This window comes from Globicephala melas, chromosome 2, assembly GCF_963455315.2.
Source record: "Globicephala melas chromosome 2, mGloMel1.2, whole genome shotgun sequence".
In the NCBI taxonomy this organism is placed as follows: Eukaryota; Metazoa; Chordata; class Mammalia; order Artiodactyla; family Delphinidae; genus Globicephala; species Globicephala melas.
Genome location: NC_083315.2, coordinates 24,081,998 through 24,108,525, shown reverse-complemented (window position 1 = coordinate 24,108,525; position 26,528 = coordinate 24,081,998). Strand labels below are relative to the sequence as shown.

At 44.1% G+C, this 26,528-nt stretch overlaps 1 protein-coding gene across 5 annotated transcripts in view; it reads right to left on the bottom strand.

Moving 5' to 3' along the window:
* Positions 1–17,171: 17,171 nt before the first annotated feature.
* Positions 17,172–26,528, bottom strand: part of SFMBT2 (Scm like with four mbt domains 2) — a 209,344-nt gene continuing 199,987 nt past the window's right edge. For all 5 annotated transcript variants that reach the window (XM_060293330.1, XM_030836909.2, XM_060293332.1 and 2 more), the window contains one exon: positions 17,172–22,038. In XM_060293330.1, coding sequence (XP_060149313.1) covers positions 21,898–22,038 — 141 coding nt within the window. In that variant the 3' untranslated portion in view covers positions 17,172–21,897. The remainder of the gene's footprint in view (positions 22,039–26,528) is intronic.

The window sequence follows — 26,528 nt, the reverse complement described above, 5'->3', positions numbered from 1 at the left end:
TTTGTAACGGTTGCTTAGAACCACTTTCAGAGGAAATGTTTGAGAATCATTGCTATGCTAAGTGCATTTATCCTCCCCTGGCATCCAAGACTGGCTTGACCATGAGGACAGGGCCACTTGGCTTGCCCTGGTCCTTTAAGTGTTGCCTCTGGTACAGTATTTCCATCTCAGCATCATGCCTGTCTACACACTTCAGAAACTTCCCCTGGGCTGACCTGTTGTCTCTGTAAATAGGAGGCAACTCACTTTCGTTCGAAAATGAGCAGGTGAAAAGCAAAATCTTCCAACTCCATGTAGGGGGAAGTTAAGACTAACCCAAACTTTCAAAGAAACAGTTATAGTGAAGGTGGAATTGGCAGTGGCAAGACAGAAATAAACAAAGATTGCCCACTTCAAAGACCTGGTGTAAACCTAGGACATGCACCCTTGCATTGAATATGGTAATTGCAGGTGACTCATGTGAATGAAAGAAAGAAATGATCAACACCCACAGGAGTCAGACATTTCCCTATGCATCTTTGGTCAGATTTCTCACATCCATAATGATGTGAGTTTTGCCTTCTTTGGGTCCTTTCACTGTAAGCCGTGAAATTGACAAGGCAAGGCCTTAGAGGATGAGATGAACAAGCTTTTTAAATAATCAGGAGTTGACTGAAGACGTGGATCTTGCAACATGCATTTTTTTTGGTTTTTTCCCTTATAACATCATTTTTTCTCTCTCATTTAGATATGTATGCATTTATATATGCATACATATTAACTATGCATTTTTAAAAATTCTACCTGCTATTCTTTGAACTGCTTTTTCTCCCACACAATATGTTTTATTTTCCCTTACAATTAAGTGTTCTTTGTAAGCATGTTTTTTTAACAGCTCATCTATCAAAACGTTTCATTATCTGATATACTACTGTATTTGACCAGGACTCCACCATTGGATATTTTGGTATTATACATAATATATTTTTTTATATATATTTATATTATTATATATAAATATATAATATATATACACATACATACATTGTATATATATATATACATATATACATACATTGTATATATATATACAATAAATATATATATTTATAATATATTTATATTATATATAAACTACAATAAAACATACATATATACATACATTGTATATATATATACAATAAATATATATATTTATAATATATTTATATTATATATAAACTACAATAAACATCCTATATATCTCTAAAAAAAGACATGGATCTTGCAGTGAATGCTGCTTTGAGAGTGAGAACCAGACCAGTGTTAAAAACTCTGGTTCCAACAATTCTTTAAAGAGCTGTAAATTCCTAAAAGGCAAATCTGTGTGCTTACTGCATCCTTCATGATACTGAGCTCTGAGGTCTTAAAGTAGAGAACACTCCCCCAAGTTTTGTCGACTAAAATGAATTAACATTATCGTCCCCACCAGTATCGGATTTCCATATCATATTCCACAGAAAAGCACAATGAGACACAATCTTATTAAGATTCTATCAAGATTGTAAAAATATTTCTGGCAGAATTAAACTTTTCTATTTCTTTAGGACCAAGGTTACCATGTATAATAATAGGTTGACAAGACATGGAAGCAACCTAAATGTCCATTGACAGATGAATAGGTAAAGATGTGGTACATATATATACAATGGAATATTACTCAGCCATAAAAAAGAATGAAACAATGCCATTTACAGCAACATGGATGGGCCTAAAGATTATCATACTAAGTGAGTCAGAGAAAGACAAATACCATATGATATCACTTACATGTGGAATCTAAAAACTACATACAAATGAACTTATTTACAAAACAGAAACAGACTCCCAGACATAGAAAACAAACTTATGGTTACCAAACGGGAAAGGCTGGGGGGAGGGATAAATTAGTAGTTTGGAATTAACACATACACACTACTGCATAGAAAATAGATAATCAACAAAGACCTACTGTGTAGCACAGGGAACTCTACTCAATATTCTGTAACAACCTATATGGGAAAAGAAAATGAAAAAGGATAGATATATGTATATGTAAACTGAATCCTCTTGCTGTACACCTGAAGCTAACACAATATTGTAAATCAGCTATACTCCAATATAAAATAAAAACTAAAAAATAAGAAAAAAGATAGGCTGAAAACAGAGTAGAAAAATTCCCTGATATAAAGAAGAGTTAGCATAACCATAAAGAAGTAGAGTGTTCAGAAAAAAATGCAGATATTTTAAAAGATTTATGCCACGGGTTGCCAGAGCCTTCTGATACTTCCTGATGGTACTTCATGTAAAAGCTGAACTTGAAAAACGTTTCACAGTTGATTTTAAACTTAATTTTGTGCATTAATTATTAACTGAGACGTATGCAACTGTGACAAAGTAGCTTGCTAACCGTAGCTACCGAGGGATTTACACAAACTCTATTGTGTTATGTAGTTGTTCTTTTGCATATTTCATTTACTCAAGGGGAGAACATTATAATTTGTCATTTCCATATTGCCAGATTATTGTGCACCCTCCAATGCTTACTCTCTCTATTTGTTTGGAATCTGTCAATTTCTGCACCATTTAATACGACAATTTGACTTCCCAAACACCAGAAGAATCTCGGAGGGCTGCATTTCCATGGAAAATTCCTTCCTCAGGAACCCAAGCTCAGCATTACCATTTGACACCACTCCTCCCCGCTCCCGTGAAGCTTAACTATTCGATTTCATCTTGCAATGATACCATTTACATGAATATCCTCTTAAATATATTATTTTAATGCTGAAATAAGAGATGCAGGCGACGCAGTTATTACAAGTTTGCATACCTTACAAATGCACAGAGATTGCTGGGGACATTGAATGCAGTCACTCTTGCAAAGACGCAAAAACGATTTCCACAGCATTTCATATGCCGACTGTATAAACAGCTTCCAAAACGATTGTTAAAGAAATTCTATTTGGCCCTTGCTCACACGTTGTCCACACTTAACAACATTCTCTTCAACTGCCTTTCAGTCCAGAAACAAAGATGCTCAAATACCATCACACGGCCTTCACACTGGCCCATTTAGTTTTGTTTTCTTTCATCAAGTTGTTCCCCAAATAGGTTTTGCAATTAGTTCCCATGTTGTATCAATCACGAAAGTCTGTTTGTTTGATTCCATCCAGTCAGCAAATGTGTATTGAATGTCTTCTCGAAGTTGGATGCTGAAAATACTCTTTTCTGCGATATTGTGAGCTGCTGGCTGGTTGGATCCTTTAAGGATTTTTTCAGGCTTGTTTAAGCTCTCAGTTCTTCGAACCAGAGAACACAGATTTTTTTTTTTTGTTTAACAATAAGCTTTAGTTAACTTTATTTTTCATGTCCCTTAGTGTTGTTATGGAGTAATTTTCCTGAGTTCAACACTTTGCCTAGGCGCAGTACAATATGTAGGATATAATAAAAATTATAAATATATACAAATGTAGAAGCCATCAATTAGATTGAATCTATATGCCAATGTATCACTGAGAGCTGGACTCGCGTCCCTGACTTGTCCGTTACTGGTTGATGACCATAAACTAGCTTAATTTCTCTAAGTCTCAGTTTTCTCATCTGTAAAATGGAAATAATAACAGAGAATGCCTCCTAAGGCTGTCGGGGGATGAGATGAGGTAACCCCTACAATCCACTGGGGTGAGACAGCGAATCTGGATGGCCCAGAGGCTTACTTGGGTCACTAGGCAGAGAGCTGGCTCTAGGGGGCTGAGTTAGCAAAGGAAGAGCTGATTCAACTGTTCATCTCCAGAGGGTCCCCCAACCCAGGAGGCTTCCACAGTCACATAGTCGTCCCATGCAGCCCATTTATGCCTGCTCTGAAACATAGGTTAAGACATCAGGAGATGGTATGAGCTCTAATTCCTCTTTGCTTGTAAGTCACTCCTGCCCCGTAAACTATTTATATTTGTATCTCAGTGTGCTGTTTCTGAGCACCCATCATCCTTCGGCCAACAAGAAATCAGCACAGAGCCTGGCACATAGTAAATGCTCGACGGATGTTCCCATGATGCCACTGATGATGTCGATGATGATGATGATAATAATAAGGATGTCATTGATGATGATGATATCATTGTACTTGTTTGAACTCTGGGTCCTAGTATCATAGCGTGAGCCAGATTATTGAGTTGCCATCTGTAAGACGTGTGAATTCAAACAGACTGGAAAACTTAAGCATATTCAATTATGCCAAAGGTTGATGCAAATGGCATTAAAAATTATTTTTTAAAAAACAAATAATCAGAATTGGCCTTTGTAAAGTGAAAGTGGCACCCTATGTTTTTATTAAAATTATACCAGACTATTAGAAGACTATGTTTTAGCCTCAGATCTTCTTATATCTGATTTTTCCATTAAAACGTATGTGCCTTGAGGTTGAGGATTACGTTAATGTTTAGACACAAGAGAGTTCACGATATAGTACAAGCATTTGTAATAGACTGAATAAATGAATAAAGAGATAAATCTTTCCAGGATTAATCTCCACCCACAACGGTACTTCCATCCTTTTAAGTCTTTGCGTCTTAAATTTTGTATACCACAAAATCAAGCATTGCACTACAAAATATCTTGGGTTATTTTCCAACTCTTTCATATACATGATTATCTAATTTCTCTAAACTTTAAAACCCTCAAGGTGAGCTGAAGTCCTTTCTCCAAATTGGACAATACACAACAAGTGATTAATTTACATTTTTAAAGCCTTAGAGGGGTCACGCAACATGCTAGAACGTGGAGATTCCTTAGACAAGGAACAAGACACAGTGCCCACCTTCAAGAAATTCCCAGTGTGGTGTGGAAGATGGATCGGGAGCCAGAATTTGACATACTGTGGATAAAGCTAAGCCCAGGGCTCCGGGTGAACATGGGGGAGGGAAGCGTAGCCCAGGTGGCACGTTTCATATCGTTGTTGTCAGGACTGGATGACGTAATAAATACCGGGCACCTGGCACAGGTGTCTGCTCCACAAATGTTCATTCACAGAACCTTCTTCCTTCTCACCTATCCTTGCTGCAAAGGACTCTATTGCTAGAATAAATTAAGCTGCTTTTTATGCTGATCTTAAGAGCACTGGTTGATGTGGCTGGTATTTTAGGCTAGAAATAGGCCAGGTTGTATTACATTCACTATATGCCTCGCAACACAGTTTGATCACCCTGAAAACGGGGTGAAAACATCTCTCTACAAAAGGGTCTGTTTACTGATTCTAACATAAGCTCCTGTTCCTCTGGCTCATGACTCTTGGAGGAGTAACAGCATCCTGGACTTGGAGAGACTCGATTTCTATATCCTGACACAATCTTTCTGATCATGGTCAAGTTCATCCCCTAAACCTCATTTTCTTCGGCTATAAATGAGGGAAAACGATACCCACCTCAAGCAATCGTTGTGATGATTCAGGAAGATGATTCATGTAAAGATCTTGTCTCATTTATTTATTCAATAAATATTAATTGAGCACCTATTCAAATTCCGAAAGGGAGAAAACGATCAAAGACCCGAGGGGTAAGCACCTGGTACAGGTAAATACGCGGTCGAGTTTAGGTATTTTATCAGTACACACCTTTGTGCCACTTCTCTGGAATTGGAATCCAGGAGATTCCGAAAAGAAGAAACATAAATAGCCAATAAGTGTATGAAAAGCTAAAATATTTTTACTATTCAAAGAATGCAAATAGAGAATTAGGAGTCACGATTTCTTTTCTCCTACCAATTGACAAAAACTAAAGGGAGACTCTAACCATTGCCAATGAAAATATATAAAAAGAACGACACTTTTGTACAGTTTGATCAGAATATCAGTTGGGACAACCTGTAGGAAGGCATTAGGACTGTGAATATGCAAACCTTTGGATTTAATGATTTTACCTAGAAGTTTGTCCTAAGGAAATAGAAAAATAAAAGAACATAAGGGACAAAATATTACATATATTTTCATACTTGTACATCATGGCTTTATTATACCTATAGACTTTAAGCCAAAATAAATTCGAGAAGAATTAAAGACTGGAATGTTAAAATAATAAATGTGTATGTGTAGAAAGTATGTGTAAAGATGTTCACTGAATCATTGTTTACAATACAGAGAATTAGAAACAACCTAAGTATCTCTCTTGGAGGATTGCTTAAATAAATGGCAGTATAGCTATGTAGGAAAACACTGTGCAACTGTTAAAAGGGAAAAGGTAGATTTTTACTTTATTGAGATATTATTATGTATAAAAAGGTTGTCAGATGATATGTAAGAAATATATATATATGCACATATGTAATTTATATTGATGTTTGCATTTTAAAAATCTGAAAAAACATGAAACAAATTGCCACAGTGTGATTTACTCTTGGGATTACAAAATTATGACAATTATTTGTCGTCTGAAAAGATGACAATTGTATTTCTATTTTTAAAAGATATACAGGGAGCTTGTTAATCCTTAACACACACACACACACACACACACACACACACACACACACACACTAAAGATCTTAATTTCACACACGAGTACTTTGCTAGGTCCGAAGAGACAGCTAAGCCATTCTGAGTGAGTCATTCATTTTGGAGTCACTCGTATCATTATTCCTTGTCAACTGGCCACATCCTGTTTTCCCTTTATCCACCAGTCAGCATCGTTTCATCCACCTGTTGGCATCGTCTCTCCGACCACACAAGAAGCCCTTAGAGAACTGGCTCTTGGTGTCGCTCTTTCCATAGCTCACAAAATCCTCCATCCCAGGGTCCCAATTCCACCAGGTTAGTCCTCATTCCCATTTCACAGAAGGAACAACCGAGGCCTAAGTTGAATGACTAGCCCAGGATCACACAGCTGGGTCCCACCCTCAGCAGCCAGCATGGAGGGACCACACTGTAGACACTGAGCAGTTATTGACTAAAGCTGGGAAGGACATGCTCAAAAGCTTGGCAAGCATGAAAAAACAGAGGGTGGAAGGATGCAAAAGGAAAGATCAGATCAAATTATTTCTTGCTTTAGGAATTCCAGGAGTTTTTTGGCCAGAAGAGATGGGAGAGAATCTTTCCTCTCTTCTCCTCAGCCACCAGAGACAATGGTCTCAAGTTTGCCCCCAGTCCCCCGGATTGTGGTGTAGTGTTAACTCAGTAACCAAACGTGCTGGCCCTGGGTATTTCTATTTGTAATCTTGCTGTCATTTAGAATGTCATCTAAACGTGTTCCACGTTGTATGCCATTTAGCATCTGATGAGAAACAATTATGGAAAAGCAAGTGGTCCTTTCATGGGACAGGTCCTTGTGAGAGATGCAAAAGCACATGCTTTAGTCGGTCGGTGGTTCTCTGGTGGCAAGATCGCCCCAGAGGGGATGATTATTTGTTCGTTTTGAGAAAAGACCCTTGGGATGTGATGATCAGATCTGCATAAGGAAAGAGGGGGGGAACCCAGTAATAGCCAGTAACACATTCATTAACTAGTGTGAATGACAAATCTAGTTACAAGAGCAGGTTGGGACAGCTCCAAACTACCATATAAAGTTAGTTTTCTCCAAGCCATGTTGGCCACAATGTTCTCCAATTTTTCTTCTTTTGGGAGTCCATATTTTTCATTTATTTTTTTGAGAACTCTTTGATTACTAATAATAGTGATCTTCTGTCATAAAAGCACAAACAATTTTCTAGACTTTGTTTACCGTGTCTCTCAAAGTCACACTTGTTATTTTATTCTCCTTTGGTGTTATATAAAGACTACCTTTCATGAAAATATTGCCCTATTTTGGTGCACATTCATTACCTTAGCCTTCCAATCTTTAATTCTTCTTGAATTTATTTAAGCTTAACATCTATACATATATGTATAAGTAATGCTGTTGTAAGTATGAAAATGAATGTAGTATCTTGGTAAATAAAAATTTAAACATTTATATCACATTTTATTATTTTCAAACATTTATACATATAAGCTCTTAATCTTCACGTCAATTTGAGATTCAATTCCATATCCTTATTTGTAGGAGAAAAAGTTAGACTCATAATGATAAAGAATATTAACTTCTACCTACAGTCAGTGGGGAGTAGGTGGTTATAGACTCAGCCTCCCACTGGAAGCAATTAGAGGATAACACTTAGGAAACAATAATTTTCAGAAGTAGGAGACAAAAGAGGTCATCCCTGTGGACACCTGGACTTCCTGTTTGGAGTCACGTCCAGATTGACTCCCAGGAACCAGTGGTCCCAGTTTACCCAGCACTGGCCTGGCTTTAGCACTTGGAAGTGCCCCCCAGACATCCCTCCATCCCAGGCAAAATGGAATGGTTGGTCCCCTCCTTGCCCCCAAAGAAGGAACTCAAACTCAGTGACCTCAATGTGTCGAGATTACAGAGTTCAGAAGGCCTAGAAGGCTAGGATTTATGGTGCACCATCATCCTTAAAATGTTGGAATTTCATTCCAGCCTTGAACAATTTGAGACTTCTGGTTCCTCTGGGAAAATGAGAAGATAAAGCAGCAACTGGCCCAGAGTCTTCCTGACGGCGGCTAAGAGGGCAGGCGTGTCCTCTCTGGTTCCCAGGTGCCCACCAGCTCCCTGCACTCATCTATGTGTCCTGCTGACCCCTGCAGGCATTTGAGTTTTCAATCCCACTTTACAGCCAGTAACAAAGGCTGGGACCTTGCACGGGAATCTGGGAAGCAGTATAAACATCCCCTGTCTCCTTAGTTTCAGCCTGACCCGCCATTGTACACACATCAGCTCCTGTTTTCCTTGACAGGGATTTCGAGACTTGATCTACACCCCTTCTAGGTGGCTTCTGCCCTTTTAAGAGCAGCAAACACAAGGCTGTTCTTTTTCCTAATGGGCTTAGCACAATATATCCACTTAGGAAGTATGAAACATTTTTGTTCTATGAATTCATGTTCTCTTAAGATTCCCATAAGAATGACTAGCTTCGGGCTTCCCTGGTGGCGCAGTGGTTGAGAGTCTGCCTGCCGATGCAGGGGACACGTGTTCGTGCCCCGGTCCGGGAAGATCCCACATGCCGCGGAGCAGCTGCGCCCGTGAGCCATGGCCGCTGAGCCTGCGCGTCCGGAGCCTGTGCTCCGCAACGGGAGAGGCCACAACAGTGAGAGGCCAGCGTACCATTAAAAAAAAAAAAAAAAAGACTAGCTTCATATATGCTTAAGCATCTAATAAAATGTTTCCATTTCTGTTCACTCGCATGAATTACTGGGACAGCATAAATCAGCTCATTTATATATGAAGGATACCCGGTTTCAGGTCGGTCAGCTGATAGGTAGCATGTAGCACCAATATCTGTATTTAGACAGTATCCATACTTAATCATTCATGCCAACAGTGGGGAGAGAATGGATCACTTTGCTCAAATTATGGCAGGCATAAGCATTATTAGTGTGTGATCTAGAACAGACCAGACCACTCTCACATTTAACAACACTCCAACTTCACGCCTCTCAGGAATTTATGACAAAAAGTCACAGGGGATAAAATGCAAAGCAGTTTTTTCAAACCATTTGCAGAAAAACTAGGTTTTACTAAGAGTTAAACTATGCAGAAGAAACATTTAGAAATGTCAACTAGCTGAGCGTTTTGGGAATTGTAACTTAAATGAACCCCATGTGAATATGAATTTTCATATGGGCTAAAGATCTCATTTCTAAATAGTCTGAATAATGCAAAAATTATTTTCCGTCTCCAAACATGCTCTAATACCACCTGCTTCTTGAAGAATTTTTTTGAAAGGTAATTTTGGAGAGACTTTTAGTCAAGATAGCTCTGTAAGTTTAAACCTAGACACACATCCTCTCTTCAAAACATGGAACAAGGACACATAAATTAGAAAATCGTGGATGAACTCAAAAATAAGGTGAAGATCTCCACTGACCAGAAAGGTAGAGAAACAAAAAGTGGTAAGTAGGGCTGCAGCCAAAGGCTTGCTGGGCTCTGGAGCAGGGCCCAAACAGGTGTAACTGGAAGCTCTGTCCTTGTGGAGAAAGTGGTCCATGAGGGATGAGGCAGGAGCTGGTCCATGAGGGATGGGGCGGGAGCTCAGCTCAGGGCTTGGAGCAAGGCTAAGGCGGATTTTCTCCAACGGCAAGGAAAGGCTGACCCTGGTGCAATGGGCTTGGAAAGCAGGAGGATGAGGACAAAGCTTAACCGCTGGAAAATGAAATAAGTTGACCATTGATTAGCTCAATGGCTGGATACACAATAGCATGGCAACATCGCCATGGGCCAGGAATGCTGCCCTCCCCAACAATATCAGACCTGGTTCTGTTTTGTTGGTCTACAGGATGGATGGAAGCACATGCAAAACCATTAATTCAATAAGCAGGAGAAGAAAAGAGAAAACAAAAACCTCCACTCAAAGTGATCTTGCACATCAAAATTCCAAAACCATAAAAAACACCTACTTCTACGAAAAGCAAGGCAAAACATTCAGGATGGAAATTTCTTTCAGTTGGGTTCACAGAAGTTTCTAGATAGAATACTAGCATATAAAAATCAATAGAGTTCCCAGTAATAGCTAGCAAAACCTAATAGAAAAAAAGGTAGTCCCAAAATTATAAAATGTATATAGGGAATGTATTTAACAAAATATGGGTAAGACTTTTATGGAGAAAGAAATCACAACCTTGTTGAAGGACTTATAAAAGACATAAATCTTGATAAATAAAGGATTACACCGTCTTCTGGTGCAAAAGATTCAACAGGATAAAAGAAGTCAATGCTTTCCAAATTTTCCCATAAATTTAATTTAATTCCAATCAATATCCCAACAGAGTTTTCTACAGAATTCAACAAGTTGTGCCTAAAATTCATGATGAAGAATGGCAAGTCAAATATAGCCAAGACAACCTTGAATAAGAAGAATAAGATGGGGAGATTTCCCTTTCTAAGCATCAAGGGTATTACGAAGCCATAATACTTAGTGTGGTAATTGCATAGGGATAGACAAACAGACCAATGAAACAGGATATAGAGTCAGACACAGACCCACACATATTTGTAAACTTGAAACAGGTGGATGGCAGGTCACTGGGAAAAGCATAAATTTCTGGGCAATTAGGGCAATTTAACTGCCTTACTCTTTCCATTACCACCCCGTTTCCACACTCATCAGATTGGCAATAATTTAAAATATGGCCAAGTACAGGTGAGGATGTGAAGCAGGGAGTGTAAACTGGTACCACCTTGCAGGGCAGGAGTGTAAACTGGTACCACCACTTTGGATAACACAGGAAATACCAGCCCCCCCCCCAAATATTCTAGAGAGATTGGAAAAAGGAAAACTCATTAACTTTTAAAAGGAAATAAAAGGGACCATCTTAAAGTCTTCAGAGTAGAAATGGTTTCCTAAACAAGAGAATAAAAGTAAGAATCATAGAGGAAGGGCGTGACATATTGAAGTACGTTCAGATTAAAACCTTCCTGGATTACAAGGGACAAAATGAAGTTAAAGGACAAAAACGGAGCGGAGAAACACGTTTGCAACACAGATGATTGATATGGGGTTAATACCAAGAAGTTACTTTTTAAAACTCTTATAAATCAGAGGGAGAGAAGGAGAGAGGAGAGAAGGAGGGAGAGAGAGTGAGTACCATTGGTACAGGTGATGAGCAGCCCTTCACAAGAGAAAAAGCATAAATGGCCAATAAGCATATGAAAGATGACAAACTTCACTCATGATTAGAGCTGTGCCAGTCAAAACTATCTTGAGTTACCATTGCCACACTCATCAGATGGGCAAGAATGAAAACCTCTGCCAAGTATGGACAAGGCTGTGGAGCAGGGAAAGCTCACCCACTCCTGGCAGGAGTGCAAACTGGTACCACCACGTGGGACGCCACTGCAGTGCCCAGTAAAGTCGAAAACGTGCACAGTCCATGCCCAGCAATTCCGGTTTTGGAAATGTCCTTTAGAGACACTGTGATGTGTGTGTATAAGAAGAATCGTGTGGAAACTTTCATGGCAGCATTCTTGGAAATAGCAGAAGAACCGAGAATGTAAAGGTCCACCAACAGGAGACTGGATAAGTCAATCACGGTATAGCTGATGGAATTCATGCCGCAGTGGAAATGAATGAATTAGATATATTTATATGAACACACATAAATCTCATAAGTATAACATTGAGCAAAAAGAGTAAATTGTAATATGATGCAAGAAGCATGATAACACTCACTAAAGGATTGAAAACCCACAAAACAGTGGTGTACATTACTATGGTCCTATTAAAACGTAGTAATGGTATAAAAATTGTGCCTAGGAATGGAAAAATTGGAATTGTGGTTACTTCTGGGATGTGAGGGAGGGAAATAGAATCAGCGGGGCGTTAAAGGGGTTTTCAACTCCATCTATAGGATTTTATAAAATACATGAATCTCAAGCAAATACGGCAAAATGCTATTATTTCTAGAAGCTGGGAGGATGGTACATAAACATTTGTAATGTTGAATTATTTAAACATTTATCAAAACATTAAAACCATTAGCTAGATAAAGATGTTTAACTCCACCCCACAGAACATGATTATAAAATAACTGCTAGTGGGAGTTTTCTAAATGGTATAAACAACTGGATTCAAGATTGTGTTATAAATACACATGGAAATACGATAAAGTGGTAATTGGACAGGGTGAGATAACAGGGCAATTTAATAACTGTCCCTTACTTTCCAAATTTTCTTTAACGCACACATATTACTTTAATAACCAGAAAGAACATTTTCAATTTAAACTTTCAACCCGTGTTGTAAAGTCATTCCAAAAGGATTCGTGTTACGAGCGGCCCCAATTACACGAGGCTGGTAGGTTTCCCAGGCTGGATTACACCAGCATATTTTGTTCTTATTATTTGCACATTGCCTATGTGAGTGTAACCATAGCTGCCTCCCGTTTCAGGCTTGTTCCCTAGAAAACAGATCCTGAAGATAAGCTTACAAGCTGAGGCTTTGCTGGTAGAATCCCAGGCTGTGGGAAGTTAAGTGTGGAAGGAAGGAAAGTCAGTGCAAAGTAGTGCATTTTGGAGCCGGCCACGGTTTCATGAGAGAGCAGGGGTACTTGTTCAGACACGTGGGGTGTCTCTGGACCGACTGTACAGACCACCGGATGTGGGGAAGTCCATCTAGGGGGAGGATGGGAGAGGAATCTCCTTGCTGGCTACATCCTGTCTCTTATGAATCAACATTTGCTTGTGGGACAAGAACCCCCGAGCACGTCCAGGTTCTGTCACCTGAAGCAGCCACAGTCCATGCCCCAGCCCTTCATCTGGGCCCAGGGATGATGGGAGGAATGAAAGCTTTGATGGGTCTGGAGCAATGGACCCTGAACGCCAGAAGGCTTGTGGCTGCCACCATGACAGCCCTCGCCCTGGGGGTGGCCACAGCAGCTGGCGGCGTCGGGAGGTGATGTAACAGCCGCAGTGGCCGAGTTTATCCACAAAGGAGCTGCAAGCCTGGGAGCAGTGGAGGAACTGAACTGACCCAACACCGGCAATCCATTGTGCCTCTCAGATGCACCACGCTGTCCCGTGATTCCCAACTCTCACAGGCTGAGGACAAGATGCCCTCATTTTTTCCCCAGGAGGGCAAGTGCAAGTCCCTGCAAACTCTAAAAAAGAATGAGCCTTAGCACAGCCCTGACTTACATAGCATATCCATCATATTCCTATATTTTTTGACGTCTGCCTCAGTACCATGATGCTCTGGTTTTCCACCTTGTTTATTGTAGACCAACATCTGGAAACCATTCCAGGTGATCACAGAATGATTCCAAGTCATCCTTACAAGAATATTAAACCAAGTCATCCTTACAAGAATATTAAACCCCACGTCGCAGGTAAACACCCAACGTCCTGAAGTTCCCAGATCCAGTCTAGTGTTCTGTCCGGCTTGGTCTAACACCCTCATCTACCCCCACTAGAGTCCCTCAGCTTCTGCCAGGGGGCACTGGCCACATCTTGCCTTTCCTTCGGTGAGTGGACTGTCCTTCCACCATCAGGCTTTGTCATTCCCAGCCCGGCTGCGCCGAGACCTGTCTGGTTACCGTGGAAGCGATGGTGGGCAGGAAAAGGGTAGGGGCACATCTTAGAATAACGTCATTTTGCAAAGCCCCTCCCTCAGGTAACGTTGTTCTACGGTGTTCAGGCCAGGGGCCTGCTTCTGCCAAAGGAGGGGTCGGGGCAATGTGAGGTTCAAGATTCTCAGCTCACGTGCCCAGGAACCCCAGCCCAGGTTTCAGGGGTTCACACTCTCAGCATCGGGGTCCTGACTCTGCAGAAGGAAAACTGTCAGGTCTGCACATCTCACACCCTTTGCAGCTCTGCCATCTTGTTGCCTGATTTTTCAGCGGGTCTTCCCTGTGGCTGGCATCTTTGAAAACCGCCTTCCTGAGCCCGCCACTTCCCTTTTTCTTTATTAATGTCACCGTTCTCGCCCACAGCCTTACCTTCCACCTGCTGCTTATCCAGAGGCCAAAGCTTTAGTGACTGCAATGCTGCTGTGGGGATCTGTCATCCCTGTACTAAGAGCGACGGGGTCCCTACTGCTTTCAGACGGGTGGCAATCCCATCCCAGATCCCGTCTGCAGGCTCCGTTTTCTAGAAAACATTGGCACCTATGATCTTACTCGATGTTCCGAAGATAACAGAGTAGGAGGCTATGCTCGTATGCTAGTATTTTTACTGTGGAATAAAATACCAGGACAGCAGCAATGAGGGAATATGGAAATCGAGGCAGGGGAAGGAGGGAAAACATATAAAGGTGCTACGTCAGAGTTGGCCTCTAAGAAAACAAAGCTGGTTCCTCCAGTAGGTGAGACCCCTCTGGACAGGCCACACAGAGCGACCACGTTCCTGCCAGGTCCCTCCCACTTCCTTCGTGGATCTGAGCTGGTGTTGTTCTAAGGTACTCATGCCTGGAGAGTCAGCTTGGATCACCCAGCCCTTCTGGTCAACTGCTGTCCCCAGGAGCCAGATCCTGTAGCCGGTGGTATGTATTTCATCTGAATCCAGAAATGGTGGGACGGGCACCAGCTCTCAAGGGTTTGATTGGTTTGGGCCTGGGTATCTGAGGTTCCCACTGAGGAGGGAGTGAAGGAAGCAGTTAGTGGTGGCCCAGACATTCCAATGAATAAGTGGTTAAGGGCCCAGGAGTCGATGGTGCCCAGTGAATGAGGATATGAGTCACCTACTGTGGGCCAGACTCGCCTAGAATCACACACGACTTCTAGTCCTGTCAACCCTGGATGGATATGTTACTCTCTACCTTCTACAGAAACAAAAACTGAGGTTTTATGTTACATACCTGGCAAACGCGAGAAAAAGGATTTGAACCTAGGACTGTCCGAAAAGTACAATTTGTACTTTTCCTGCAAGCCAGTGCCATCTGTCTCCATCCGGGTCTCTCTCTCTGCAACGTACACCTAGATAGACATAGCGCATCTGTCACTCCCAGTTTGAAGCCAGTTATCTGGCAATAAAGCAGATCTTGAGGCTGGGTGGGAAGGTGGGGTGGTGGTCATCGTGCTTTGATCGGACTTCAGAATAACAAAGGAAGAGCGTTCTTGGAGAATCCACATGGCAGAGGGCACTTCTGACACAACCAAGGAACCACATTACATGGGATGTGTGGCAGCTCGGGCTGCGCTGACTTCCGGAAAAGGTCTTGATGAAGTTACTCCCTAGTAAATCTTTGTGGCCCATCTATTATCTTGATGGAGTATTTTTACCCACCGGTTAAATGTCCAGCCTTCACGCTGCAGTCACCCAAGGTCACATCCACATACAGTATTTTATTTATTTATTTTTTTGCAGTACGCGGGCCTCTCACCGTTGTGGCCTCTCCCGTTGCGGAGCACAGGCTCCGGATGCGCAGGCTCAGCGGCCATGGCTCACGGGCCCAGCCGCTCCGAGGCACGTGGGATCTTCCCGGACCGGGGCACGAACCCGTGTTCCCTGCATCGGCAGGCGGACTCCCAACCACTGCGCCACCAGGGAAGCCCTACATACAGTATTTTTTAGTGCAGTCTTTGCATCCCCTTAAGCAGGATGCTGTCCCAGAGGCCTGGAATAAAGCTGCAGCACCGGCTCAAAGGGGAAGCAGCTTCCAGTGAACTGGGAGCTGTAAGCAGCCTTGCGAGATGGCGCAAGAATTAGAAATAGGCTTTGGGTGGCCACATGGAGAGAAACGTAGATATTGTTTTGCATTAATTCATTCAATCTAGAAGTCTGGAAACGTGTTCGGCTTTCACTTTATTATAAATTTAGTCTTTAGATTTGTTGTCAAGGGTCTTCATCACAAGTAGAAATATGATGGTCATATGTACTTGGCCACATAATCCTGCCCTAGATGCTTCTAGAAGATTTTGAGAAAACGAACAATATGCTTCCCGCTCTTGTCTGCCCTCGTCAGCTTTGTTTTGTTATTAAATCTTTACTAGGAGGCAAAGCTCCCATAATTAAAAACCAAACAAAACAATCTATATGCAGAACTTGCCAGCAGGGCAAAAGAAAATGTTTAAAGCGAAGTAAGATGCTGGAGATTGTCTGTGGTTGGAAGGAAGAATTGCTCAGCACTCCCCCACCTCCCTTCCCTAAATGCCCCTCATTTCCCTCACCTTATCTGTCCCTCGGTGATGCTACCAGAAGCAGCAGTGGGGGAGGGGAAAGGAGCATCCTAATCTGGCGACAGAGACAGAGACGGCAGGATGGTGCAAAGATATCTCTTCCTCTTCCAACTTGGATGCCTAAGACCTATTTGTGACACTTCAGGGACAATGAAAAATGTAAATATGGCTGTTTACTTATTGTTCTCATAGACATAAAGGAGTGTTTCTACTAATACACCAGGTAATCATAAAATAACTAAACTAATGGAAAATGGGAAGGCTAGAGGCGATCGTGAGGATGTATAGTAATGTTTTAATAAAAAGAATAAACCCAAGTTCCTGAGTAAAAGGATCCAGAGCTAGCAGGTGACCTTGAAAGGTAACATAGGATTTTGAGAGCCATGGTTATTAAAACCCTATAAACATTTGCTTCCGTGCATGGTGAGAAAAAAAAAAAATCTTAATGCAAACCTTAAAAACAATATTTAATAACTTCCCACATAAAGACACAAACACCACCATAGAATTTATTCTCACTTTATTAACAACGTGGCTTACAATTTTTTTCAAGTAAAAAGGGTTTTTCATTTAGAATAAAAATTAAAATATAATTCTGATATAGATTTTCATTTATTTACATGAAAACATATATACAGAATACAATCTTACAGCAAACCACAACATGCCCTTTGTCCTGCAAATATCGAAAGTAAAAACACCAACTTTTCCCTTTTATGCACCAAAACATACACAAGATATGAATCAAATTCCAATACAAACTATTCAAACTGGAATGCAAAGCAGTAAGAGGGCTTTCGTCACAACTAGGGGTAGTTTATGCTTCTAGATATCATGCTGGTTCCCATTTTGAACAACAAATGAGATGATTTTTTTTCTGTCATTTAAAAACTTTTATCTCCGATTGCCCATCGTAAAGTGATTTTCAGCAAACGTTTGTTAGGACTTTACTTTTTCTTCAACACATCTCTTCGGTCCACATGAAGTACCCACTCTGCCTGGTGATGTAGGTCTTGGCCTACCGGGACTCCCTGGTATCCTAGCCTTTTTTTAAACAAAACCAAGAAAGTGGCAAGTCTGCAGCTCAGGAAATTGTATTATTACTGTACATCTAAACCAGAGATTCTTTTCTTAACCAAAGCCCAAGGCAGCATCATGTGTCAACACTTAGAATTCTTAGGTGAATTTGGTGGGTCTAAAATAGCACAGTTGGATCTTACCACCTCGTGTCTGGGATACATATAAATCAACTCTAGTGATAAAAGCTATGAGAGTCGCCCAACGTAGAAACTCAACTAAGTTGGAGTAAAGCAATTTCCAGAAAGCTCTTTAACAGAAAAAAACAAGTGAAGGAAAAAGAGAATCATTACAGTGTAATCGTTGCCAATAGAGCCTCCCTTGCTATTTACTTACTGCACCAGAGAGACACGGGCAGTATGTCTGTCTCCCCAACGATTACTTTTCCCTCAAAAACTACAGATACCTTAAAATTTACTATTTTTCCCTTCAAATAATTGCACGCTTAGCCACAGCTTTCTAAAGACACAATAGTGTAGGACTTGGAGCCTAGACTCACCATCTTAACCAAAAAAGCAACCATGATGCTCAAACCACAAAGACTTAACACTACTGTTTTTATAGTTCTATCTACAGAAATAAATGCAAACGGGTGCTCGACAAAAGAAGTATGAAACCCCTAACGCTTCCAAAAAGAAGGGAGAACAGCCCTTAGAAAGGGGCGTTTGGTTTAAGATAAAAGGCAAATCTCAGAACTTGCCTGATAACAACACTCAGGATTCTGTGACACAAATTAAGGAAACTAAGACCAATCTTCAAAGGCTGATCAAAATCAACCTTCCAGAGACTTCAGTGTGGGGCAAAGGGGGCAGTGTGAAAGGCCTGAGTCATTTTAATTTATTGAGGAACGAATCAAAGCAAACACAAGAAGTCATCTTTCAAATATGATCAAATAAGGCGACGCAACCTAATAGCTGTACAGCTCAAGCACTCTGAGTCATCAAACTTTGATCACATGAACCTAATTTTAAAAGTGATGGATTTCTCCACGCTCTGCAACTCTGTGGTGAAGGAAACTGGGTTTTTGCTGCTGTTATTTTTCTTTTTAAAGCCAAGAAGTTCTTCCGGAATGGTGGCCTTTCTACGTTTCTATTTTTGTGGACAGGATATTTTCCTCACACAGGACAAAAACAGGCAAGAGGTCAGAGGTCGATACAAGCTCCATTAGTTTTAGGGCGGGACTCATGGTGGACTCTCGGCCTTAGAGATGAGGTGGCATTTCTGCTTTTCAAGTGATACACACCGTACATACAGACTGCAGGGTCTGCTCGGCCGGGAAGGGGAACACAGTTCTCGGGCCGTTCCCAGAGGTAATAAGCAGCCTGGTGTATGCCGGACGCAGGTACACAGAGCAGAGGACTCTGACCCCAAAGCGCTGTCAGAGAGACAGTGGGGAGACAGGAGCATCTGGGGAAGAAGAGGGGAGGGGGCATTGCCAGCTGAAGTGTTTCAACCAAGAAACGTTTATCTTAGGGGCTGGGGTGCATTGGGGGCTACAGGTGTGAGAGCAACTCTTCCCGCCATAAGGGACGAAGACAGAGTAATGACACTGTAAAATGTTCCTTGAAAACTGGTCCTTTCTCTAAGGCAGAAGCTGGTGAGAGGTGAATCCTACAGAGAAATGAACACCACCTGACACTTCTGCAGCCCAAGTCCTGCTGATGTGAAGAAGCACAGACCCCCATCACGGATGTCCCCAAAGAATCTGAACTGGAGGGCAACGCTGGCAACACTCAGAGCGAAAGCATCTTCCTGCCCCTAAAATGTTTCCTGGCTCGCGGCAGGGCAGGGAGATGGCACGCAGACAGCCTTTAGGACGCTTGCCCCAGAGCCGGGTGGCCTATGCCTCGGCCGCAGCCGTCTCCCCGCCAGGCACACGCCGAGCGCATGTGGTTGACAGGGCGGATCCCACAAAGAGACCGAGCACAAGGAGAGTTCTGGGCATCTGGTCCCTCGGGAAGAGGATGCCTCCCGAGCAATGGTGGCTGGGCTGCCGGGCGGGAGGCCTCCAGTTCCTCTCGGTGGGCCCCAGGGACTCCCCCTACGCCCCGGAGATCCACTTATTCTCATGCAGCACCCTTTCCTCTGGGCCATTCCTGGAACGGGCACGAGAAGGTGCCATGCATTCTGAAAGGAGGCTGCAGCCCTCACATCCCTTCATTCCCGTCCCACAGGCAACGGGAAGAACTCAGCTCAAAAAGGCCACAGTGAAGGATCACAGACGCGTCAGCAACGGGAAAATGCCCCACACCATGGAAAGGATGCCCTTTCCAACTGGTTGACAGTGTTCAACTCCACGGGACTGAGCGTTTAAGGCCAAAAGCACACGGCTGAGGAGGCAGCGGTGGGGAACCGAAGAGAGAAACGGGACCGCAGGCCAGGCTGGGGTCCTCACGGACGCTGCCCGTCTGCACAGGCCAGGCACTGGGCCTCCCAGCAGAGGCAACCGGGCAAGCCCAGTGCCAAACGTTTAAACTTGACTTAGCATCAGCTACAGGGCGACCACAGTCTCGACCACTAAATGTATGTTGTCTCTTTTCATCGGTAACGGTGACAGAACGTTGACAAAGGTTAGCCTTAGTGACGGAGCCTCTCGAAATCTGACAGGTAACCAGCCCTCACGTGGCAGGAACATGAACAGCTCGTCAGCCAGCCCAGGATATTCTGCCTGGAACTGCTGGCACTGTCGTCAAAGAGAAGAGGTCAAGGTAACCACGCTCCCAGAGGAAGAGGAGGGTGTGCAGGACCCGCTCTTCCTGGGCAACGTGGAGCCTGAGCTCCCTCACACAAGTTTAAAAAGGCATCTGGGCAACAACCAGCACAGAATACAGTGGTCCGTTTGGGCTTCAAAGAATACACTGGATCCGTCCAGGGTGCACACAGACGAAGCACCTGGTACAAAAGACCAGCTGGTCCCCGGAGCCACGCATCTCTCTACAAATCACTAGATCCACTTAATGAAAACAGCCAAGAAATGTCCTAAGCAAACCAGAGCCGGAGTGAGCTGCAGGAATTACACTCTTCTTTTTCTCGCTTTGGCCAACGTGGGCTCTTCCCTGACAGCAGGAGCAGGATAGGGACAGGGGCACACGTGTCAGTGCCACACGCCTAAGAGTTCAAACCGGTTACTCTACCGGAAGGAGGTCCAGGGTGATTCAAAGTCAGCCCAGATGATGGGGTCAGTCAATGGCCGAGCCAGCAGAACGTGGGGCTGCCTCCAGGGCCAGGGCCCCTCGTCACCCTGTGGTAGAGGCGTGTGCTGGGGCAGGGGTGACTGAGCAGGACGGGGCTTGGAGAGAACCTCCTCGGGAGACCCGGTACAGTGTCCCTCTAAGGGAAGGAGCTGTTGGATCAACAGCTTCCCTCGGGTTTTTTCTCCACTCTTGTTCTCTGGAATGAAGCTCTGCCTTCAATACACAATTCAAAATGCCCCAGAGGCTAGAGGAGACCCTTCCTCACCTGGTCACAGTTAAATGAGCACATCGGAGGTTCTGTACAAGGCTGCAAGCACACCTCCTCCCTGCAGACTTCCTGGATGCCCATCTCCCTGTCATGACACCCGGCCTTCCTTCTCTGCCCAGACTTCCTGAAGTCTCCTCCGACAGGCGGAGTCCCTCCTTTGCTAACCGCCATCCTGAAACATCGCCTAGAGCTGTGCGTGAGAAATGAGTCACCACCAGATCAAACTGCAGTGACAGGTCCACGCGTGTCGACCTGAAAGAAGCATCTATGGACGTGCCTGGGAACAATGACACTAAAGCCGTCTGCAAGGCCTCCTCCTGGGTCACACCCTAAAAGACATCACCTGCACCTTAGTTTTCAAAGAAGTGTGGGCCTTGGTTTAGGAAACCTTGTTCCGAGGAAGCTGCCTGGTTTGGGGTGGGAAAAAGGCGGGGCGTGGTCTGCAGAGATGCATGTCCACATCTGCAGGGTATGAGCTGAAATTCACACCCTCCGGGAGCCACTGCTGCGGGGCCCGGGGTGCTTTGGAAACATGGAAACCTCGAGCAGGCTGGTGGGCAGAGGAGGCCCTCGCGCTTCTCGCCTTGTGGGGACACAGCATGTGCACCGCCTCACACGTCCCGGGGAAAAGGAAGTTCCAGTCCCGGAAACCTTTCGAGACATGAGGCGCTGCGTCACCGGGACAGCGGGCGGAGCGGGTGGGGTCAGTTGGCGTACTGGGCATAGAAGGCCACCTTGACCCTCTCGATCTGATGGCATAGCTTGATGGCGGGCCCCAGCTTCAGCTCCATGCACTCCTGCACTGTGGGGAGCGTCAGCAACAGGAGCGCCTGGCCGTCGATATCCTGCCAGGAGACAAAGCCGGGTTAGCGCCCAGGCGGGACAAGGTGCACGGGGGTAGGGGGTGGGGAACACGTGAGCCACGGCGGGCTTCATGCCAGGCCCAGGGCATGGGGGCGGCTCTCGTGCCCTCTGAGCCTGCAGAGAGCGGGCCGAGACGGCGACTTGGCTTGATGACTGCCTGATCTCGCGGCTAATGAAATCTTTCTGCTGAGATAACACTGGCTGCTGTGAAATTCACCAGCCTGGGCTGGAGGGGATGAAGAGCTGGACTGGGCTCTCCCTAAGCCCATCGCCTCTTGCTGGTAAGCCCCAGGCCCCCAGATCCATCCTTCCTGGGCTTTGGTGTCCTCCCCTGCTCTGCTGTGACTACCTAAGCCCTGGAAAGGGCTCTCCAGGAACAAGAGAAACGTTCTCTCTTCCCTGCCAAGCCCTGACAGCTTACCATCAGAAGGGGTGAGAAGATGCCACAGCACGATCTTCCACAGAGGGGGGCACATGTACTTGGACATGTGTGTGTGTGCGCACGTGCACACACACACACACCCCCCGCATTTACAAGCTGTGTCACCCAGAATGAGGAGTCTGAGGTCTACTCCCTGTGCTATCTTACTTAGCCCTTCTGCATCCACACCCAGGGGTCCCCACGATGGAGATATTCACTCAATCACCGTGAAACTGCATTCACTGTAGAAAGAAAGGGCACGAAGGCTCAGCCCAAGGCTTTACGATCACCCCAGTGGGCTTTGCCTCTCACCAGCTTGCTTCCTGTAAGAATCGGGTTTATTTATCTAGACATCATTTGATTGGGTTACTGAGTGTCAGGGCAACCCCTTTTCCTGTTCACCCAGGCTTCATGTTCTGGAGGAAATAAACGAGGGCCCAAGAGCCTGCAGGCCCGAGGTAATGATAAAGGTCGTGGTGGAACAGGTGCAGACCCTGAAGCCGGCACACGCACCAGGCTCTCCGCCACGCAGAGAAGCAGTGCCCCAGGGCTGCCGTGAGCCACAGAGACGCGGCAGCCCCACCATCGACGCAGGCACGCATCTCAGAGACCACGTGTCGGTGAGTTTCACACAGGCAGCTTTTTTTCTCAAACTAACGGTTTATTTAGCTGTCTTGAAAGCAACTAAAGCAAAAAAACCCAAAATGGGTATAACTGTTAGCCTTGCCTTCAAAGACTAATGTTAAGGATGAACAACATCATTTATTTGATAGGTTTTGAAAGCCACCTTGATGCACTATTATCCCCTAAGACGTATGGAAGCCATAAAGAACTTAAAAAGCATCAACGCAAATGCCAGTTATTATTGTTAAATTATGGACAAGCACTGGCTGTGATGTGTGCGACTGTAAGCCACGTCTCAACCAAGACTCAAACTTGACCTCGTCAAACCACAAAGTGAGCAGAGCGGCCTTGAGTAGGCCCTGAAAGCAGGAGACAAGCTCATAAAACTGTCAATGAATTTCTGATGCTGTATCTTTTTTCCCTTTACATGTGCCTTTACACGCTATTTTACATTCTTTTCACATGCTACCTATAAGACCACGAAGCAAATAATGGTACCCCGTGGCCTGGGGCCTGTTAGCTGAGTCCACTTTCAGAGCCAAATCCACATATATTCTATTGAAACTAGACCTGGAGAGTGCAGGCCAGCAACACTGGCTGATCTAATTAAGATCACATAGCTGGTGAGAGACAGCGGTGGAACTACAATCATGGTTTTCTGAAATTCAGCTTTGGGGGGAAAATTGTAGCTTAGCTCTTCACATCTGCACCAGGTTGTGATGGCTATCCTTGGACACACAGATTAATTACAATTGAAAATCACCCCTAAAATATTTGTGTAACTCTCCACAGTCAGTTTCAGTGAAGGTGGCTGCCATATGCCTGCACCACATTGAGTGGAGGATGTCACTGATTTAATCACTCAGTGGGCATTTATTGAGCACCTACTAGGTGCCAGGCACTCTGAAGGCCTCTGGGTGCATCACACTGAACAAAACAAAGACTCCTGCCCTGGAGACGCCAGGAATCTTAAGGGAGGTAGACAAATAAGCAGACCCCTATGATATAGGGAACTTAATGTATGGACGTAGTGCTACAGGCCCCATCAGGCCAGGCTACAGAGCCGATCTTACAGGAGTCAAGGAAGGCTTCAGAGACTGGACGATGAGGTACTCAGACCTAGGGCACCAGTGGGAAGTATTAAGGTGAGGATGGACTCAGAGAACACAAGTGGTTCATCAGTGCATGGAATTCAAGGGGTGCAGGGAGACACTGAAGGCAGAATTGAGATGGGCCCAGACAGGAACTGGGGACTTTTTCTGGAGATGTGTGATAAATAGTCACTGAAGGACGTTAAGCAGATAAGTGACTTTATCAGGTGCGTCTGCAACCTAATATTGGCCACAGGGTATCAGAATGAATTAGGCGGTAGGGTGGGGAAGGGATGAGAGGCTGAAGGCAAGGACCTTTATTAGGAGGTGGCAACCTGAGTCTGCTGAGAAAGCGCGTTGGCCAGAACTCGGCTGCTTCCCGTCGGATGCATTAAAGTTTACTGTAAAGCAGATAAACCAACCACAAACCGGGGGGAAAAAGCCTGCTACGTAAACAACTGACAAAGCATGGCAGCAGTATCCAGAATACAGAAGGCGCTACTACAAATCAATAAAAAGAAGATGAACTTTTTTTTTAAATTAGGCAAAAACCACGAGTAGGTATTTCACAGATGAAACAAAAATGGTGAAAAATTGAAGAAAAGATGCTTAACCTTATCAGGAATCAGGGAAGTGCAAATTAAGCCCACACGACAATATAATTCTATACCCACAAAAGTTAAGAAGTCTGACAATATTAAGTGTTGACACAGAAGCTTCTGCATGACGAGTAGAAAGGCACCTTCATATGCTAGTCCGGGAAACATTTTGGAAATCAAACAAGAGCACGATAAACACAAAATTCAGAGTAGCATTAACCACCAGTGGAAATAAAGGGGAGTGTGAGAGGGAGGCTGGCCTTGGTACATGCAGCCATGTTGCAGAGTTCCTGATTCTTCCTTGGGTTAGTGGCTTTCATGGGTGTCCCTTTTATTAATAGGCCCCATATGTACAAACAGTACACATACTCTTCTGTAGGCACAGACTAGTTCTCAATCAAAGCATTTCAGTGCATCTGCATCTCTGATGTGAATCGGTATTTCTCACTGGTTTTCTTTCTGAAGTGAAAGTTTCTACACTTTCCTGACACACCACAGCCAAGGAAAGAGAAGGAATGCCCTCCTAAATTCATGGATCTTAATTTTGGGGGAGGTGTTATAAGCCTTTTAAAGCTGTTTTCATGTCTTTGCCAAATATTTATTAAATTATTCATATGTCAGACCCCAAAGGAGATGTGGGAGATACAAAATGAGTGAGACTCGGCTTCCGCCTTCTGCAGCGGGGAGCAGAAACACCTGCGCAAGTAGCTACCAACAGCAAATTTGGAAAGATACCCAGAGCCAGAGATGGGCCCTGGGACACTCGCCCCGGCTGGGGGAGCCAGGGTGGCCTCACCTTTGATTGACTGCCTTGCGATAAGGCAAATCAATGTAGGCACGGGGTTTTGTTTTCCCCTGCTCTATCCTCAGCACCTAGAAAAATGCCTGCCGGGCACATAATAGGTGCTCATTAAACATCTGCTGAATAAATAAATGGGAAGAATTGGCCTCGGTAAACTTAAAAGTCAACAGAAGGGTAAAAGAAAAGGGTAAAAGATGGAGAAAAGGAGGTGAGGAGCAAGACAGGGGTGGGGATTAAGAGCCCCCAAATAGGCAATATTTTGAAATAACTATAAACATAATATAACCTTTAAAAATTGTGAATCACTAGTTGTACACCTGACACTTACACAATATTGTGCGTCAACTGTACCTCAATAAAAGTTGGGTTTTTTTTTAAATAAAGGAGAGGGTAAGAGAGAATCTGGAAGGTGAACAGAAGTGGAGGAGAAAGAATAGGGTATTCTTGGGCTACCTTAGTCTGTTCCGGCTGCTATAAAAGAACACCATGGGATGGGATGGTAGCTTATAAACAACCAACATGGATTTCTCACAGTTCTGGAGGCTGCAATTCTAAGATCAAGTAGATCCAGTGGGGTGTCTGGTGAGGACCTGCTTCCAGGTTCATAGACATCTCGCTGTGTCCTCACAGCAGGGAGGAAGCTGTCTGAGGTCTCTTTTTTTTTTTTTTGAGGTACGCGGGCCTCTCACTGCTGCGGCCTCTCCCGCTGCGGAACACAGGCTCCGGATGCGCAGGCCCAGCGGCCACGGCCCACAGGCCCAGCCGCTCCGCGGCACGTGGGATCCTCCTGGACCGGGGCACGAACCCGCATCCCCCGCATCGGCAGGCGTACTCCCAACCACTGCGCCACCAGGGAAGCCCTGAGGTCTCTTTTTTAAGGACACTGATCCCATCGTGAGGGCCTCACCCTCATGACCTCCCAAAAGACTCACCT